This window comes from Lithobates pipiens, unplaced genomic scaffold (genome assembly GCF_037356315.1).
Source record: "Lithobates pipiens isolate NorthernLeopardFrog02 unplaced genomic scaffold, aLitPip1_a1.2 Scaffold_22, whole genome shotgun sequence".
Lineage (NCBI taxonomy): Eukaryota > Metazoa > Chordata > Amphibia > Anura > Ranidae > Lithobates > Lithobates pipiens.
The window spans coordinates 40,214,252-40,235,071 of NW_027507784.1; the positions used below are offsets into that span (position 1 = coordinate 40,214,252).

Consider the following 20,820-nt stretch of genomic DNA (forward strand, 5'->3'; position numbering starts at 1 on the left):
CTGACTCTTCACCAGCCCACCGACTGACTCTTTGCCAGCCCATCCGGCAAACTCTTCATCAGCCCACCCAGTTGGCAGGACACCTTGCTATCTCTCTGACACCCACAAAATTCATTGCACCCCCCTTTCAGACTAACAGCCAAATCACTTTTATTTATCTTTTTTTTTTTTTTTTTTATTAAACATGTACAAAAAATTTTTTTCTCCTCCACTGATGAAGGGTACACTTTTGCAGAATATCCACAAATGGTGTCTCTCCATTTCCTGTAGGACTTCATGCTGATTTCTCATGTGTAGCGAGGGCTATATAGAGCCATTTAACCGATTCACAGTCCAGCAAGACACCTGTACTCAGCTGGACCCTGTGATATCAAGCCTTGTGAATGGTTGTGTCTTTGAGCACACCCGTATTTCAAGTCAATGAAAGTCATTTCAATCCAAAAATGTCAGAACCAGCAACACTGAGGCCGCGTACACACGGGCGGACTGTTCGCCCAACTTTGTCCGCTGAACAGTGTTTGGGCGGACAGTCCGCTCGTGTGTGGGCTTTCAGCGGACAGTTTCAGCGGACAGTTTGACGGACAAGGTTTTTCGGAATTTCCGAAAAACTGTCCGCTGAAACCTTGTTTCAGCGAACAGTCCCCTCGTGTGTAGGCTTGTTCGTCAAACAAAGTTGCGCGCATGCTCAGAAAGGATTTACACGCCGAAAGTTATAATGCAGTGTATAGGACGTCGTATTTTTCGTCCCGTCGTACGTGCCGTTCACGTCATCGCGCACAGTTTCAGCAAACTGTTCGTCCGTCGTGTGTGGCCATGTCCGTCCATGCTAAGTTTGAGCGGACTGTTTGCCGAAACTGTTTGACGGACAAAGTTGGGCGAACAGTCCGCGCGTGTGTACGCGGCCTCAGGGTTTGTTCTCACAGTCTACATGGGTTGGAAAGGCCGATCACTGAGTTTAGTTGTATAATATTATAGGTGATCTGGTTCTACAATGGCTTCTACACCCAGGAGGATCTCCATGGTCTCCTTCACTTGTAGTGCAATTTAACAAAAATGTCAATTGGAATGCCACACCACTGCTAAAAGATCCAGATAGAACTTTATTCCAGTAGAGGTCAGGAGGACAAATAAAAGAGTAACCAGTGCGTTTCAAGGGTCCAAAAACAAGCACTTCATCAGGGCTTGAAGTAGAACTATAGGCATAACTTTTTTTTTTTCCTTTTGGATAGAGTAAGGGAGAGTTATAACCTCTGTCAGATATTTTGCACCATATGTGTCCCATTGAGGAGATTTCTCTTAACTTCCTTCTCCCGTAGTCAAACAGGAAGTGAGAGGAAATCCCTGCAAATTAAGGTAATTCTTTGGGCACCCCCAGGTCACCAGAACTAGTGTCCCCATTGAAAGATTTCCCCTCTTTTACTTTTCTGGGGACAGCCCAAAATGGGGGTTTTTCTTTAACTTTGAATGGTAATGGAAACAGGACAAATACAGTGCCTTGCGAAAGTATTCGGCCCCCTTGAACTTTTCAACCTTTTGCCACATTTCAGGCTTCAAACATAAAGATATAAAATTTAAATTTTTTGTGAAGAATCACCAACAAGTGGGACACAATTGTGAAGTGGAACGAAATCTATTGGATATTTTAAACTTTTTTAGCAAATAAAAAACTGAAAAGTGGTGCGTGCAAAATTATTCGGCCCTTTTACTTTCAGTGCAGCAAACTCACTCCAGAAGTTCAGCGAGGATCTCTGAATGATCCAATGTTGTCCTAAATGACTGATGGTGATAAATAGAATCCACCTGTGTGTAATCAAGTCTCTGTATAAATGCACCTGCTCTGTGATAGTCTCAGGTTTCTGTTGAAAGCGCAGAGAGCATCATGAAGACCAAGGAACACACCAGGCAGGTCCCTAATACTGTTGTGGAGAAGTTTAAAGCCGGATTTGGATACAAAAAGATTTCCCAAGCTTTAAACATCCCAAGGAGCACTGTGAAAGCGATCATTTTGAAATGGAAGGAGTATCAGACCACTGCAAATTTACTAAGACCTGGCCGTCCCTCTAAACTTTCAGCTCAGACAAGGAGAAGACTGATCAGAGATGCAGCCAAGAGGCCCATGATCACTCTGGATGAACTGCAGAGAATTACAGCTGAGGTGGGAGAGTCTGTCCATAGGACAACAATCAGTCGTACACTGCACAAATCTGGCCTTTATGGAAGAGTGGCAAGAAGAAAGCCATTTCTCAAAGATATCCATAAAAAGTCTCGTCTAAAGTTTGCCACAAGCCACCTGGGAGACACACCAAACATGTGGAAGAAGGTGCTCTGGTCAGATGAAACCAAAATCAAACTTTTTGCCCACAATGCAAAACGATATGTTTGGCGTAAAAGCAACACAGCTCATCACCCTCAACACACCATCCCCACTGTCAAACATGGTGGTGGCAGCATCATGGTTTGGGCCTGCTTTTCTTCAGCAGGGACAGGGAAGATGGTTAAAATTGAGGGGAAGATGGATGCAGCCAGATACAGGACCATTCTGGATGAAAACCTGTTGGAGTCTGCAAAAGACCTGAAACTGGGACGGAGATTTATCTTCCAACAAGACAATGATCCCAAACATACAGCAAAATCTACAAAGGAATGGTTCACAAATAAACGTATCCAGGTGTTAGAATGGCCAAGTCAAAGTCCAGACCTGAATCCAATCGAGAATCTGTAGAAAGAGCTGAAAACTGCTGTTCACAAACGCTCTCCATCCAACCTCACTGAGCTCGAGCTGTTTTGCAAGGAAGAATGGGCAAGAATTTCAGTCTCTCGATGTGCAAAACTGATAGAGACATACCCCAAGCGACTTGCAGCTGTAATCGCAGCAAAAGGTGGCTCTACAAAGTATTAACACAAGGGGGCCGAATAATTTTGCACGCCCCACTTTTCATTTTTTTATTAGTTAAAAAAGTTTCAAAAATCCAATAGATTTCGTTCCACTTCACAATTGTGTCCCACTTGTTGGTGATTTTAAACAAAAATACAATTTTATATCTTTATGTTTGAAGCCTGAAATGTGGCAAAAGGTTGAAAAGTTCAAGGGGGCCGAATACTTTCGCAAGGCACTGTAGAGAGGGTGAATCTCCTTAAGGGGGATCACAGACAGCAATAAATACTGACAGGGGTTCTAATCCCTCTCCACTCTCTCCAAAATGAAAAAAAAAAAAGTTTTGCCTTTAGTTATACTTTAAGATTGAAAACGAGGTATATGGCCTAGAAGTGAAGTGGACCTTTTAATGGTACTTTTAACAATGTGATTACAAGTACGGGTTCTGACAACAGCTGGTTGAGTCCAGTTCATTCCTAATTCATATGCATTATTTTTCAATCTTAAGCCCTGATAAAAGGGGCATATTTGGACCCCTGAAACATTTCAGACACTCTTTCAATTGTCCCCCAACCTCTACTGGAATAAAGTCATATCTGGACCATTTAGCAGCTGTGTGGCACTTCAATTTCCCATTTTTGTTACATTACATTAAAAGTCAAGGAGAACCTGGGGTATAGAAGCTGGTGTAGAACCAGATCACCTATATCAACATCTATACAGATAAGAAAACCTTATGGGTCCAGTATTATTTTAAGACTTTTCCTAAATATTGCATAATAGGCAAAGCACGCATGAAAACCTGGGAACTCCATGCAGAGATCTCTTCAATGGAGTCTCCAAGAGGCTTGAGAATGACCCCCAGTGGAAGAATCTCCAATTATGTGTAACAAAATACATTTACACATCAAACACTCTTTTGGGATTCCCCCACTGACAGCCGAAATGTAAAAAAAAAAAAAAACAGTTGGTAAGGACCGGGGATGATGCATTCTTAACAACAGATCACCCATTCAGCTGTCAGTGGGGTTCCCTTGTTCAACAGATGACTCATTCCGCTGTCAGTGGGGTTCCCCTGTTTAACAGATAACTCATTCTGCTATCAGTGGGGTTCCCCTGTTTAACAGATGACTCATTCCACTGTCAGTGGGGTTCCCCTGTTTAACAGATGACTCATTCCGCTGTCAGTGGGGTTCCCCTGTTCAAGAGATGACTCATTCCACTCTCAGTGGGGTTCCCCTGTTCAAGAGATGACTCATTCAGCTGTCAGTGGGGTTCCCTTGTTCAACAGATGACTCATTCCGCTGTCAGTGGGATTCCCCTATTTAACAGATGACTCATTCTGCTATCAGTGGGGTGCCCCTGTTCAACATATGACTCATTCAGCTGTCAGTGGGATTCCCCTATTTAACAGATGACTCATTCTGCTATCAGTGGGGTGCCCCTGTTCAACATATGACTCATTCCGCTATCAGTGGGGTGCCCCTGTTCAACATATGACTCATTCCGCTATCAGTGGGGTGCCCCTGTTGACAGCTGAAGTGTAAATGAAGTCCTGGCAATTGGAGATGTCAAAAAAAAAGCAGCCCAATCTTTACTAACAATATTGCTCAGCTGCTGAAACGGAAAGATAAAAAGAAACATTGTTTCTTTTTGTATCTTTCTGTTTATTCATCTACAGATCAAAGGGGTGAATCTTGATCTGCAGATGATTCAGTTTAAGGCAACCTGTCAAGTAAAAAAAAGCATTTTTTTTGTTTTATTACATTTTTCCTCTGTTTAACCACTTCTTAATCCCTAATTTACTCTAATCATCCTTAATAACTCCTTCTCCATTTATTATTATTTTCCTGCTGTTTTTTGTTTTCATTTTATTTTATAAAACTTTCAAAACTTTTTTTTTTGCTTTCTTTGTTTGTTAATATTTTTATACCACAAAATTTTTTTCAATTTAATTTGTAAATAACTTTTCAATGCTTTGTACCATTGCTGACAGCTGAAGTGTAAACAAAAAAGTTGCGGTAGGTATCGGTGAGTACTAAAAAAAAAGTATGAGTACTCGTACTCGTTGTAAAAAAAAAAAATAGTATTGGTGCATCCCTATTATTTTTTTTTTTATTAATAAGGAGAGTTGAACATGTCTGTGGAGCAGCTATCTGTGCGGATACTGGGTGAGCAGGATGGACACGATGGTCTGGTGGGATCATTTTATTAGATATGTAAAGCAAGGTGTTACTAAGTCTATATAGTTGTTGCTGATTTTTGCAAACACAATTTAGGCCTCCCTATACAGGTTTGCAAACAACAGCTCTCTTTAGAGACCCAAACCCATCCAAGGCACCCAGTACCCACCACCCATCCCCTGAGATCTGCCATTTATTACTTCTTGGTCCAAACCCACAAAATTATTCGGTATTCCATCAGTCCTCATAGGATGGTGGCCTCATGCAGGTTTGTAGGCCAGGCCTTGTTGTCCACATGTGTATATAAGAATAGTTCTCCGTATCTTTAGACTTCAATAATTCTTCTTCAGATGTTGGTGCGGAATTTCAGGTCCGTCCCTTTCATTCTCTTCTCATATTCCATGTTGAACATTTTATTCTGGGATTCAGTGAAATAATTCATCCAGTCTGCAACTTCACCTAAATAAAAATAGGCACAAATTAAAATCGACAAATTAAATGAAAAACAGATGCAAAACTTGTAACAAGAAAAACTGGATTTATTTTTGTTTCATTAAAGGATCACTAAAGGCAATTTTTTTTTTTTTTTAAATAACAAACATGTTATACTTACCTCCACTGTGCAGCTCGTTTTTGCACAGAGTGGCCCCGAACCGGCTCTTCTGGGGTCCCTCGGCGGCTGTCTCGGCTTCCTCCCGCAAGGACTCCACAACTTCATGTGAGCTCCCTCGCATGGTGAGAAGTGCTTGCGGACGCGCTCCCGTGATACAGCACTGTATCACTCTGACCCGCCCCCCCCCCCGGCGTGTCGCGTCATTGGATGTGATTGACAGCAGCGCGAGCCAATGGCTGCGCTGCTTTTAATTCATCCACTCTAGCCAATCAACGGCCAGGGTGAGCGGCGAAGAGGATGTCGGGGGCGAGCGCGGGACTTTCGAGGGGTGAGGTAAGTAAAACGGGGGGGCCGGTATTGTCAGATGTTTTTTCACCTTAATGCATAGAGTGCATTAAGGTGAAAAAACGTTTACCTTTAACGTTTTATTGAACAAAAATTCACATGATACAGTAAAGAGAGCAACCATAAGGGTGTGAACATTGAAACATGAAACAAACATGGAGCAAACAAATTATAACGCTAATGCCGCGTACACACGACCGGACTTTTCGATGGACTTGGTCTGGCGGACAATCTGACGGACTTTGCAGCTGAGGTCTGGCCACACACGATCACTCCAAAAGTCAGACGGATTTGAACGCAATGACGTAGAATAAGGAAGTTCATAGCCAGTAGCCAATAGCTGCCCTAGCGTTGGTTTTAGTCCATCGGACTAGCACACAGACGACCGGATTTTTCGGCCGGACTCGAGTCCGATGGAAAGATTTGAAGCAAGTTTTATTTCTAGGTCCGCCGGACTTTTGGGAAGAAAAAGTCCGCTGGAGCCCACACACGATCGAATTGTCCGATGGATTCCAGTCCGCCGGACTAAGTCCGTTGAAAAGTCCGGTCGCGTGTACGCGGCATAAGCCTAACCCTAACATACAGATCCATGGAACATAAAAGGGGCATATCCAGGGCAAGAAGTCTGAAAAAATAGGATTTTCAGGGTGCAGTTGAATTTTGAAAATTGAAAATTTTGGAACGTGGTGCTTGGACAAGGAATTCGTAGCCCCAGACATAGTTTCTTTTACACTAAATGAAAAATGGAAAGACAATAAGATCACTCAGGAAAATAATTGATGATCTTTGTAGAGAAATGATTTCAGTAACCTTAATTCTCGTACACTTGAGAAAGCAGCGCGCATGCCCGAACGAGGCTTGCGCATGCTCAGAAACGCGTCGTGTTCTCGGGTATCCCCCGGCTGACGTTATACGCTGCCTACGAGCCGGTCTGTGTCTCTGTGTATCACAGAACACAGCAGAGCTTCCCCTAGTGCGCTGTAGAGGAGGATTATTTACATCTGTATCCTGGGACTGTGCCAGCTAAAGGGAACAGCGAACTGACTACCAAATGTATAACAGCAATCATGGATGTAAGTGAGACTTTTATTTATTGAATGAAATAAATGCATTTTTTACTGACTTGGAGCTCTTCTATATTCTTTGTTGGAATCCATGTGTCCGGAGCCCTGCATGTAGATTAGGGGCCGGGCGCATGGATTAGGGGGGCTGCGCCCCTAATGGATCGGCTGCCACTGCAGGTTACGCAGCAATAAATGCAGCAAAAGGCAACCCCTATATAATTTATCGAGCCAGAGGCGTGAATTCTGCTGTTTGCTTGGTTGCTGCAGCACTACAGATAGAGAGTAACCTGGGACAAATCAACGGCCCTTGTGGGGGTAGCGCTGCATATATAAAAATACTGTAGTGCAGTGATGGCGAACATTGGCACCCCAGATGTTTTGGAACTACATTTCCCATGATGCTCAGGCACTCTGCAGTGTATTTGAGCATCATGGGAAATGTAGTTCCAAAACATCTGGGGTGCCAAGGTTCGCCATCACTGCTGTAGTGGCATTCTACCACATGCACCATTAGAATAAACCAGTTTAGAAACATCCTGACCTTTCCTCATGAAGGGCGACAGGTTCTGGTCCAGCAGCATATTGGGAACGGTGGAATAATTTGCCATTGGGTTTTCCTTCATGGCTTTGAAATTGGTGTGTTGGCAAATTTTGTCCAAAACTTCTTCTGAAAAGTTCTTCCCAAGGAACTTCATCACCTTTCGAATCTCTCGCTTTGGGTCCTGTTCATAACAGTTTTGGTAAGAAGCTTTCAGAACAACCAGAATAAACATAATCAACATATGAGAGGTTGGGGCTCTTCATTACAAGGTCACTTATGTGTAGATGTGTGTGGTTAATTTCATTCCGAATCTAAATTCAGGCAAATTTTTCATCTAAATTTGAAAAAAAAATCTGAATGCAAAAACAAGAATAGAAAATAAAGGAATAGAATAGAAAAAAAAATTGGAATAGAATATAAAGAATAGAAGAGAGCAAAACAGAACAGAACAGAAAATAAAATAATAGAATCAAATATAAAAGAATATAAAGGAATTGAATATAAAATAATAAAATAGAAAATAATAAAATAGAAAATTAAAATAGAATAGAAAATAATAGAATGGTATAAAATAGAAATAATATAACCTTCTGAAATTTGAATTTTGAATAGAAAAAATTTGAATTTGAGCAGAACAGATTAGTATAGAATAGAAAAGAACAGAATAGAAAATAATAGAATAGAATAAAAAAAATTCAATAAAATAGAATAAAATAGAAAGAATATAACAGTCTTCTGAAATTCAAATAGAGTAGATTAGAATAAAATACAAAAGTATAGATTAGAAAATAAGAGAATAGAAAAGAATAGAATAACATATTTTTAAAAAGCGTGGCACAAGATACATGACTGAAGGTAAAAGACACTGGGACTGGTATGGCGGTGATCAGGGACACTGGGACTGGTATGGCGTGATCAGGGACACTGGGACTGGTATGGCAGTGATCAGGGACACTGGGACTGGTGTGGTGGTGATCAGGGACACTGGGACCTGGCATGGTGGTGATCTGGGACACTGGGACTGGCATGGTGGTGATCAGGGACACTGGAACTGGTATGGCGGTGATCAGGGACACTGGGACCTGGCATGGTGGTGATCTGGGACACTGGGACTGGCATGGTGGTGATCAGGGACACTGGGACTGGTATGGCAGTGATCAGGGACACTGGGACTGGTGTTGCGGTGATCAGGAACACTGTGATTGGTGTGGTGGTGATCAGGGACACTGGGACTGGTGTGGCGGTGATCAGGGACACTGGGACTGGTGTGGCGGTGATCAGGGACACTGGAACTGGTATGGCGGTGATCAGGGACACTGGGACTGGTATGGCAGTGATCAGGGACACTGGGACTGGTGTGGTGGTGATCAGGGACACTGGGAGTGGTGTGGCGGTGATCAGAGACACTGGGACTGGTGTGGTGGTGATCAGGGACACTGGGACTGGTGTGGTGGTGATCAGGGACACTGTGATTGGTGTGGTGGTGATCAGGGACACTGGGACTGGTATGGCGGTGATCAGGGACACTGGGACTGGTGTGGTGGTGATCAGGGACACTGGAACTGGTATGGCGGTGATCAGGGACACTGGAACTGGTATGGCGGTGATCAGGGACACTGGGACTGGTGTGGCGGTGATTAGAGATACTGGGGAGTTGATTTACAAAAACTGGAGAGTGCAAAATGGGGAGCAGCTCTGCATAGAGACCAATCAGCTTCCAGGATTTCAAGCCTTAACCGAACAAGCTGAAGTTGGGATCTGATTGTCTTTCCTGCACATCTAGAGCAGATTTTTCTCTCCAGCTTTAGTAAACCAACCTCAACATCTTTACAACTAAAAAGACTTGGATTCCTTTAGCTCCAAGTTCTCTCGCTCACCTCCTTCATATCTTCATAAAACATGTAGAGGACGTCGTGCTTGTCCTTGGCGTTCCACCAGCCGATCACATGATCAAACCAGCTTCCCCAGGCAACTATAAAAGAAGGGAATGCGGGTCACCAAAGCCGAACCTCCGTCACCATCCCTGGTACCGAGACCTCTAAGTGCACTTTGGAAAGGTCTCTCAGGCGTGCCGTTCTTCAATCATGTAACACTTTGTCCTTCATTTCAATATTTTAAGCTTAATAAATAAATGATTTTCTAACAACGGCGCACTTTCTCTGCAATACGTTTCATGGCAGACAAGTTTTCAGTTTTTTGCAAAGATTCCTGAAGAATGAACTGAACTTTATACCTGTAAATATCATCTAAATAAAAGAGCCAGAGAGCGTATTCTTCCTTCAAGTGATTGTAAAGTCATTTTTTTTAACTTTTACCTACAGGAAAGCCTATAATAAGGCCTATAATAAGGCTTACCTGTAGGTAAAAAAAAAATCTCCTAAACCGATATTCCCGACTGCAGCGGCGCATGCGCACAGGGGATTCTCGGCTGAAAGTCCGGCAGAAGCCGGACCCTGCCGGAAAGAAATCTCCCATGCGCATGCGCGGGAGTGACAATATCGCGGCTCCGGCCACTCACAGCGCCGGAGCCACGATACCCGGAAGACACAGCGAGGAAACATGACAGCACTCTCGGCGTGGATCGGGCCAGATGTCGGGGCCTCGTTCTAAGGTAAGTATTTCATAATGAGCTAGTATGCGGTGAATACTAGCTCATTATGCCTTTTCCTTTGCAGGTCAAAAAAAAAAAAAAATGTCAGCAGGTTTACTCCCGCTTTAACCCTAGGTTCACATTTATGCGACTGCAGTTGATGCGTTTTCCCAGCACGTTTCCTGTTGCGTGTTTCATTTTTTTTAATCCACGTTTTTTGATGCATTTTAATATTTTTTGTTTTTCTCTTCGACAAACTGGGAATAGCTGGTTGTTAAGAAAAGGGGGGAGGCGAATGGTAATATTATCCTAGTATAGTGCCACATCCAGTATTATAGAAAAAGAGAGAGGATTCCCCTAGAAAAGTGATTGAGAACCTTGGCACTCCAGATGTTTTGGAACTACATTTCCCATGATGCTCATGCACTCTGCAGTGTAGTTGAGCCTCATGGGAAATGTAGTTCCAAAACATCTGGGGTGCCAAGGTTCGCCATCACTGGTCTAAAAGAACTTTAAAGTGGTTGTAAACCCTTACAGACCACTCTGACCTACAGGTAAGCCTAGATTAAGGCTTACTTGTAGGTCCAAGAAATATCTCCTAAACCTACACGGTTTAGGAGATATTTACAAAAAGACAGGCGCCACTGTCTACGGCACATGCACCATAGACAGCGGCACGCAGGCGCACTGAGCATGCCGTTGCTAACGGCGATATGCCGTTAGTGGCGGCTCCCGTGCGCATGCGCGGGAGTGACGTCATCGCTGCTCCACCGCGGTGAGTGGCCGGAGCAGTGATACCCAGAAGAAGATGGATGCTCCGGACTACAGTGGACAGCGGTGACATCGCTGGCTCCTGCCTCAGGTAAGTGACACATAATGGGCTACTATGCGATGCATAGTAGCCCATTATGCTTTACCTTTGCAGGAAGACAAAGAAGAAGTAAACCCATTATGTGTCACTTACCTGAAACAGGAGCCAGCGATGTCACCGCTGTCCAATGGACAATGAGGTCCCTGTACTCCAATGGCCTCCACACTCACCACATCTCATCCAATAGAGCACCTCTGGGAAGGAAGATTCGCATCATGTGCAGCCGACAAATCTGCAGCAACTGTGTGATGATATCATGTCACTATGGAGCAAAGTCTCTGAGGAACGTTTCCAACACCTTGTTGTACCCTGTTTCCCCTAAAATAAGACCTAGCCTGATTGTCAGTGTTGGCTGCAATATAAGCCCTACCACCCAAATAAGCCATACCCTGTTTCCTCAAAAATAAGCCCTACCCTGAAAATAAGACCTACAAGGACTTTAACTAGGGCTTATTTGGGGGGTAGGGCTTTTATTGCAGCCATCACCGACAATCACACTAGGTCTTATTTTAGGGGAAACAGGGTATCTGTGCAAATTAAGGCAGTTTGGAAGGCAAAAGAGGGTCCAACCCGGTACTAGCAAGGTGTACCTTATAAAGTGGCCGGTAAGTGTATATATGAATAGAAGTCATGTGTGACGACTCTTTTTTCACAACAATGAAGCATCTTATTGCATTTAAATGGGAATTCAAGCCATCAAATTAGGTTTCCTGATAGCAGTGGCGGCTGGTGGAAAAAAAATTTGTGGGGGCGACAAACGGTATGCCACCAAACCCCCCCCCCCCTTTGGTCGTTCGGTGGCACTTACCCCATCACCGACGTCGGCCTCCTGTTCCCCTGCTCTCCATCACCGCCACCGGTGGCTACCCCTGCTCGGCGAGCCTCCAGTTCTCCTGCTCTCCATGGCGGCGGCTTCTGTTTCTTCCCTCCTCCTCCTCAGCGGCCAATCGGGAGTCTTCTTTCGGCCCAATCGGAAGACGGGTCTCACACCCGCTTCTGATTGGCCAGATTGAGGATCAGTATTTCAATAGCGAATATTCATTCGCTGCTGTAACACACCTGGCTGGGCTCCAGGTCGCATGCTCTGCGATCCGAGCCCACCCTATTTTGAAGCCTATTAGAGGCTCTGGATCTAATCAGGTGCTTCAAAAAAAAATCCCCCGCCGCTGTAAGTCATGCGCCCGGTGCCCCAAAAAGGGTCCGGATGCATGAATAGGGGGTGGCTGCGGGGGTCATGGGTAGATTCATGCTATGCGTGAATCTATCCATTATGTATATAGAGGTGGCGTGGAGAGAGGGGGCAGTGCCCAGAACCCCTAATAGACTGGCTGATAGTGACAAGAATGGACCATGCCTGCATAATGCGTGTTAAAAATGGTCACTTGTGATCCCCATGGCAAGCCCATGTGACATGGCATAAGGACAATTGGGTACAGGGACTAGTGATGGCCGAACGGTTCGCCCGGCGGTCGTTTCGCGGCGAATTTCCGACTTTCGCCGTCCGCGGGTTCGAACGCCTTTTTCCGTCGTTCGCCCCGGCGGACTTACGTGTTTAATGTATACAAGAACTTTAACCTTTCGTGACACGTTTATCATGTGTTACAGGACAACCAATTGAGACATGACAGCTCATGGACACTTGGACATTCCCCCTAACCTATAAATACACCCGATCCGGTGGCCATTTTACATTCTTTCTTCTGTCACTGTAGGGAAAGGATCCTGTGTGGAGTAGGGACAGAGAAAACGCTAGCTATTTGGTACACAAAAGTTCTTTTCAGGACTGGTATAGGTGTTAGGTCAGCAGCCTGAGTTTCTTTTGTCAGTTTAGATAAAGGGACAGAGCGCTGTATGCTGCTATTTTAGGGACAGCTCAGCCAGATTAGTCTTTCTTCATCATCATCATCATCATCATCATTAGCTGTTACTATCAGGTCCACAAAAGAGCTGTTCCAGCTAATCGTTCCAGCCTACTCTTTTTTGCCAATTTGTATAGGGACAGGCAGGAAGCAGTGTGTCAGGCAGTGAGGATAATTTTAAAGACTTGCTGTTACTATTAGTTCCACAAAGGTTCTTTTCAGGACTGGTATCAGTGGTACGGTAATAGGCTTGTACACGTATAATATTCTTTCTTCCAAATATAGAAAGAATATTATACTTGACTGCTGCCCTTCTGCTGCAGTCTGCTAATCATTCACAACTCACTTGTTCCACAAAGCTCTTTATCAGGACTGGTAACTTGGTCTGTCTAGGGTGCTACGGTACATAGGCTTGGGTGCGGTACAGTCTGCTGTTCTGTAAGGACCGCTATCGGTCCACAATACATAGGGTTGCCGTGCACTACTGCTGACCGCTGCCCTATACTGCAGCAGTCCTTCATTGGTATAGGGACTGACGTACAGTCTGCTAATCACTAACACACAACCTGCTTGGTCCACAAAAGTTCTTATAAGGACTGGTAACTTGGTATAGGGTGCTACGGTACATAGGCCTGAGTGCGTTACAGTCTGCTGTTCTGTAAGGACCGCTATCGGTCCACAATACATAGGGTTGCCGTGCACTACTGCTGACCGCTGCCCTATACTGCAGCAGTCCTTCAGCGGTATAGGGACTGACGCACAGTCTGCTAAACACTAACACACAACCTGCTTGGTCCACAAAAGTTTTTATAAGGACTGGTAACTTGGTATAGGGTGCTACGGTACATAGGCCTGAGTGCAGTACAGTCTGCTGTTCTGTAAGGACCGCTATCGGTCCACAATACATAGGGTTGCCGTGCACTACTGCTGACCGCTGCCCTATACTGCAGCAGTCCTTCATTGGTATAGGGACTGACGTACAGTCTGCTAATCACTAACACACAACCTGCTTGGTCCACAAAAGTTCTTATAAGGACTGGTAACTTGGTATAGGGTGCTACGGTACATAGGCCTGAGTGCGTTACAGTCTGCTGTTCTGTAAGGACCGCTATCGGTCCACAATACATAGGGTTGACGTGCACCACTGCTGACCGCTGCCCTATACTGCAGCAGTCCTTCAGCGGTATAGGGACTGACGTACAGTCTGCTAAACACTAATACACAACCTGCTTGGTCCACAAAAGTTCTTATAAGGACTGGTAACTTGGTATAGGGTGCTACGGTACATAGGCTTGAGTGCGGTACAGTCTGCTGTTCTGTAAGGACCGCTATCGGTCCACAATAGATAGGGTTGACGTGCACCACTGCTGACCGCTGCCCTATACTGCAGCAGTCCTTCAGCGGTATAGGGACTGACGCACAGTCTGCTAAACACTAACACACAACCTGCTTGGTCCACAAAAGTTTTTATAAGGACTGGTAACTTGGTATAGGGTGCTACGGTACATAGGCCTGAGTGCGTTACAGTCTGCTGTTCTGTAAGGACCGCTATCGGTCCACAATACATAGGGTTGCCGTGCACTACTGCTGACCGCTGCCCTATACTGCAGCAGTCCTTCATTGGTATAGGGACTGACGTACAGTCTGCTAATCACTAACACACAACCTGCTTGGTCCACAAAAGTTCTTATAAGGACTGGTAACTTGGTATAGGGTGCTACGGTACATAGGCCTGAGTGCGTTACAGTCTGCTGTTCTGTAAGGACCGCTATCGGTCCACAATACATAGGGTTGCCGTGCACTACTGCTGACCGCTGCCCTATACTGCAGCAGTCCTTCAGCGGTATAGGGACTGACGCACAGTCTGCTAAACACTAACACACAACCTGCTTGGTCCACAAAAGTTCTTATAAGGACTGGTAACTTGGTATAGGGTGCTACGGTACATAGGCCTGAGTGCAGTACAGTCTGCTGTTCTGTAAGGACCGCTATCGGTCCACAATACATAGGGTTGCCGTGCACTACTGCTGACCGCTGCCCTATACTGCAGCAGTCCTTCATTGGTATAGGGACTGACGTACAGTCTGCTAATCACTAACACACAACCTGCTTGTTCCACAAAAGTTCTTATAAGGACTGGTAACTTGGTATAGGGTGCTACGGTACATAGGCTTGAGTGCGGTACAGTCTGCTGTTCTGTAAGGACCGCTATCGGTCCACAATAGATAGGGTTGACGTGCACCACTGCTGACCGCTGCCCTATACTGCAGCAGTCCTTCAGCGGTATAGGGACTGACGTACAGTCTGCTAAACACTAATACACAACCTGCTTGGTCCACAAAAGTTCTTATAAGGACTGGTAACTTGGTATAGGGTGCTACGGTACATAGGCTTGAGTGCGGTACAGTCTGCTGTTCTGTAAGGACCGCTATCGGTCCACAATAGATAGGGTTGACGTGCACCACTGCTGACCGCTGCCCTATACTGCAGCAGTCCTTCAGCGGTATAGGGACTGACGTACAGTCTGCTAAACACTAATACACAACCTGCTTGGTCCACAAAAGTTCTTATAAGGACTGGTAACTTGGTATAGGGTGCTACGGTACATAGGCTTGAGTGCGGTACAGTCTGCTGTTCTGTAAGGACCGCTATAGGTCCACAATAGATAGGGTTGACGTGCACCACTGCTGACCGCTCACCTATACTGCAGCAGTCCTTCAGCGGTATAGGGACTAAGAGTTTTGTCACAGGGTCATTTAAAAAATGACATGCAGAGGAAGAGGCAGGCCCTTCCGCAGGGGTGGTAGGGGTAGGGCAGGAGCAACAGGCTTGAGCCAAAGTGGGAAGTTGCAGAAGGTGCGTTCAATTACTTTAAAGGATGCACCAGACTTGGTTGAGTGGCTCGCTCAGCCTTACTCTTCTGCACCCTCCTCATCCTCTCGATCTGCACCCTCTTCTTCACTCTCTGCTATGTGCACCCCCAAAGACACTACCACCAACAACACGACCACCACCACCACCACCACATACCTTCCGCTTGAGTCACTGGAATTATTTTCCGATCCATATCAAGAGGACATTTCTGATGCGCAGCCACTCTTGGTATTGGATCAGGAAGAGGAGGTAGCAACAAGCGCTACTCAGCAGTCTGACGCCAGTACCCAGATCAGCCCAAGGAGGAGGTTGGTCCCCGGTGTTGCTGCCTACTCTACTTATAGCGGTGGGGAAGGTGACGTTGATGATGACGTGTCTAGTGATGTCACGTGGGTGCCCACAAGAGAGGAAGAGGAGGGGAGTTCAGAGGGAGATATGGACCAGCAGATAGGGAGGAGAAGCAGCAATGACTTACATTGCACAGCAGGGACAAAGCAGACTGCAAATGTATCAGGAGCGAGTCATCGACCATGTACGGTCACATCTGGCGCTCCCAGGACACCGGCACATGGCTCCGCAGTGTGGGCTTTTTTTAACGTGTCCGCTGCTGACAATAGCGTTGCCATCTGCAATCTTTGCAGTCAACGCGTTAGTCGCGGTAAGCCCAATACTCACCTAGGGACGACCGCCTTAAGAAGGCACATGAGCAGCCATCACCGAGCCCAGTGGGAGCAACGGAACACACAAAGCCACACTGCAGGCTCTCACCGTCCAGCCTCGTCTTCTACTTCTCCTTCTCCTCTCTCCTCACAATTGTCCTCCACTCCACCTTCCATCACGCCAAGCTCACATTTTTCTGCAAAAAGGCAGGCTTCCGTGGGCCTAATGTTTGAGCGTAAAAAAATGATGACGCCGGATAACCCTCTTGCCCAACGGTTGGCGGCTGGCTTGTCAGAACTCATAGCCCGCCAACTACTGCCATATAAACTGGTGGACTCGGAGGCCTTTCGCAAATTTGTGGCCATTGGAACACCACAATGGAAGGTCCCAGGAAGGAAGTATTTCTCAGAGAAGGGCATCCCAGAGCTATATGGCCATGTTCAGCGGCAAGTGAATGTATCTCTGGCACACAGTGTCGGTGCCAAGATACATCTGACCACAGACACGTGGTCTAGCAAACACGGGCAGGGAAGGTATATCAGTTTTACTGCCCACTGGGTGAACCTTCTGACGGCCGTCAAGCATGTAACCCGTGGCACCCGTGTAGATTTGGTTTTACCGCCACGGATTGCATGCAGGCCTGACTCTTCTTCTCCTCCTCCTACTCCATCCTCCTCCCTCTCCTCCTCAGCTGCCTCCTCCTTTTCCGCTGCTAGCGTCTCTTCCACTGCACCGCCCAAGCTCCCCAGAACCTATTCCACATGCCAGGTGAGACGTTGCCATGCCGTGCTGCGTCTGTTGTGCCTGGAAGCAAAGAGCCACACTGGCCCGGCACTCCTTTCAGCTTTGCGTTCACAGGCAGATGAGTGGCTAACACCGCTCAATTTGACAGTTGGTAAAGTGGTGTGTGACAACGGTGCCAATCTGCTTAGCGCATTGAAACAGGGCAAAATCACGCACGTGCCGTGCATGGCACACGTCTTAAACTTGGTCGTGCAGCGATTCCTTGTCAAATACCCTGGGGTCCAGGACATCTTGCGGCAGGCAAGGAAAATCTCGGCCCATTTCAGAAGATCTTACACGGCCATGGCTCGCCTTGCTGACATTCAGCGGCGACACCATCTGCCGGTCAGACGTCTTATTTGCGATTGCCCGACGCGATGGAACTCAACCTTCTATATGCTTGATAGGCTGCTCCAGCAGAAACGTGCAGTTAACGTCTACCTGTATGAACTCTGCGAAAGAAACGGTTCTGGGGAGCTGGGTTTTTTTTCACCGCGCCAGTGGCTGCTCATGCGCGACACATGCAGACTTCTGCGGCCATTTGAGGAGATCACCAAACTGGTCAGTCGCAGCCATGGCGCCATCAGTGACATGGTACCTTATGCCTTCTTTCTGGAGCGTGCATTGCGTCGTGTCATTGATCAGGCTGTGGAGGAGCAGGAGCGGGAAGATGAGGAAGTCGCAATGCTGGATGAATTCCCAGGGGGGGCTACTCTATCTGAGACAAGTCAACAACAGGAGTCTGATGAGGAGTCAGAGGAGGATGGTGCCGGGGCGGATGAGCAGGAGCAAGAAGAGCATGCTTTAAACCTTTCTGGGATCCCTGTTGTGCGAGGATGGGGAGAGGAGAATGAAGAGGACGACATTATCCTGGATGATGAGCAGGAGCCAGGCCACCACACCGCTTCCACTTTAGTGCAAATGGGGGCCTTCATGCTCCAGTGTTTTAATAGGGACCCCCGTATAAAAAGCATGAGGGTCAAGGACCAGTACTGGGTGGCAACGTACTTAGACCCCCGGTACAAACACAAAATGGCGGAAATGTTACCGCCGTCGCAGAGGGCTGTCAGAATGCAGCACTTCCAGGCCTTGCTTCGAGAAATGCTGCATTCTGCTTTTGCGTGCGCTGGCAGAGGAGCAATTCCCACTCCCAGAGAAGGATTTGCGGGTACCAATCCAACAGCGCCTGCAAGAAGAGGCCGGTTTGAAGATGTGTTGGTGACTTCGGATATGAGGTCATTCTTTCAGCCGACCCATCGACAGGTGTCATCCGGATCCAGCATCAGGGAACGCCTAGACCGTCAGGTGTCCGACTACATTGGGTTAACGGCCGATGTGGACGCTCTGAGGAGTGATGAACCCCTAGACTACTGGGTGGGCAGGCTTGACCTCTGGCCAGAGCTTGCCCAATTTGCAATCGAACTGTTGGCTTGCCCCTCATCCAGTGTCCTGTCCGAAAGGACGTTCAGCGCAGCAGGGGGGATTGTGACCGATAAGCGTACTCGCCTAGCTCACCACAGTGTTAACTACCTCACATTTCTAAAAATGAATGAGGCATGGATCTCGGAGGAATTCAACACATGTGATCAGTAGACCATGTATATGTCTATAAACAATTTTTGGAATCAAGCACACAGACCTTCTTAATTCATTTGGCTCACTTCCCTGACCCAAAAAAGCACACCGTACTATATGCCCCTACCCTCCTCTTTGAAGAGGTTGAGCGGTGTCATATTTCTACTGGGGCTGCTTATTATGAGGGGTTCCCACCATCCCTGTGCTGTGCTGACTTCCTCCTGGGTGTTCTTATTATGAGGGGCTCCCACCATCCCTGTGCTGTGCTGACTTCCTCCTGGGGGTTCTTATTATGAGGGGATCACACCATCCCTGTGCTGTGCTGACTTCCTCCTGGGGCTGCTTACGGTGCTGCTGTCAGCGCTGTATGTCACGGAGCTGCTGTCAGCGCTGTATGTCACGGAGCTGCTGTCAGCGCTGTATGTCACGGAGCTGCTGTCAGCGCTGTATGTCACGGAGCTGCTGTCAGCGCTGTATGTCACGGAGCTGCTGTCAGCGCTGTATGTCACGGAGCTGCTGTCAGCGCTGTATGTCACGGAGCTGCTGTCAGCGCTGTATGTCACGGAGCTGCTGTCAGCGCTGTATGTCACGGAGCTGCTGTCAGCGCTGTATGTCACGGAGCTGCTGTCAGCGCTGTATGTCACGGTGCTGCTGTCAGCGCTGTATGTCACGGAGCTGCTGTCAGCGCTGTATGTCACGGAGCTGCTGTCAGTGCTGTATGTCACGGAGCTGCTGTCAGCGCTGTATGTCACGGAGCTGCTGTCAGCGCTGTATGTCACGGAGCTGCTGTCAGCGCTGTATGTCACGGTGCTGCTGTCAGCGCTGTATGTCACGGAGCTGCTGTCAGCGCTGTATGTCACGGAGCTGCTGTCAGCGCTGTATGTCACGGAGCTGCTGTCAGCGCTGTATGTCACGGAGCTGCTGTCAGCGCTGTATGTCACGGAGCTGCTGTCAGCGCTGTATGTCACGGTGCTGATGTCAGCGCTGTATGTCACGGAGCTGCTGTCAGCGCTGTATGTCACGGAGCTGCTGTCAGCGCTGTATGTCACGGAGCTGCTGTCAGCGCTGTATGTCACGGAGCTGCTGTCAGCGCTGTATGTCACGGAGCTGCTGTCAGCGCTGTATGTCACGGAGCTGCTGTCAGCGCTGTATGTCACGGAGCTGCTGTCAGCGCTGTATGTCACGGTGCTGCTGTCAGCGCTGTATGTCACGGAGCTGCTGTCAGCGCTGTATGTCACGGAGCTGCTGTCAGCGCTGTATGTCACGGAGCTGCTGTCAGCGCTGTATGTCACGGAGCTGCTGTCAGCGCTGTATGTCACGGAGCTGCTGTCAGCGCTGTATGTCACGGAGCTGCTGTCAGCGCTGTATGTCACGGAGCTGCTGTCAGCGCTGTATGTCACGGTGCTGCTGTCAGCGCTGTATGTCACGGAGCTGCTGTCAGCGCTGTATGTCACGGAGCTGCTGTCAGTGCTGTATGTCACGGAGCTGCTGTCAGCGCTGTATGTCACGGAGCTGCTGTCAGCGCTGTATGTCACGGAGCTGCTGTCAGCGCTGTATGTCACGGTGCTGCTGTCAGCGCTGTATGTCACGGAGCTGCTGTCAGCGCTGTATGTCACGGAGCTGCTGTCAGCGCTGTATGTCACGGAGCTGCTGTCAGCGCTGTATGTCACGGAGCTGCTGTCAGCGCTGTATGTCACGGAGCTGCTGTCAGCGCTGTATGTCACGGTGCTGCTGTCAGCGCTGTATGTCACGGAGCTGCTGTCAGCGCTGTATGTCACGGAGCTGCTGTCAGTGCTGTATGTCACGGAGCTGCTGTCAGCGCTGTATGTCACGGAGCTGCTGTCAGCGCTGTATGTCACGGAGCTGCTGTCAGCGCTGTATGTCACGGTGCTGCTGTCAGCGCTGTATGTCACGGAGCTGCTGTCAGCGCTGTATGTCACGGAGCTGCTGTCAGCGCTGTATGTCACGGAGCTGCTGTCAGCGCTGT

The 20,820-nt window shown here is 47.5% G+C and overlaps 2 protein-coding genes across 2 annotated transcripts in view; one reads left to right on the forward strand and one right to left on the reverse strand.

The window, feature by feature from the left end:
* LOC143923633 (sulfotransferase 1C4-like) overlaps positions 1-20,820 on the forward strand; it is a 168,924-nt gene that overhangs the window by 60,805 nt on the left and 87,299 nt on the right. The window lies entirely within an intron of this gene.
* The window catches only part of LOC143923635 (sulfotransferase 1C1-like), a 35,631-nt gene continuing 19,879 nt past the window's right edge, over positions 5,069-20,820 (reverse strand). The window contains exons 6-8 of the mRNA XM_077447440.1: positions 9,499-9,593; positions 7,622-7,802; positions 5,069-5,517 (exon numbers count right to left, since the gene is read on the reverse strand). Coding sequence (XP_077303566.1) covers positions 5,405-5,517; positions 7,622-7,802; positions 9,499-9,593 — 389 coding nt within the window. The 3' untranslated portion in view covers positions 5,069-5,404. The remainder of the gene's footprint in view (positions 5,518-7,621; positions 7,803-9,498; positions 9,594-20,820) is intronic.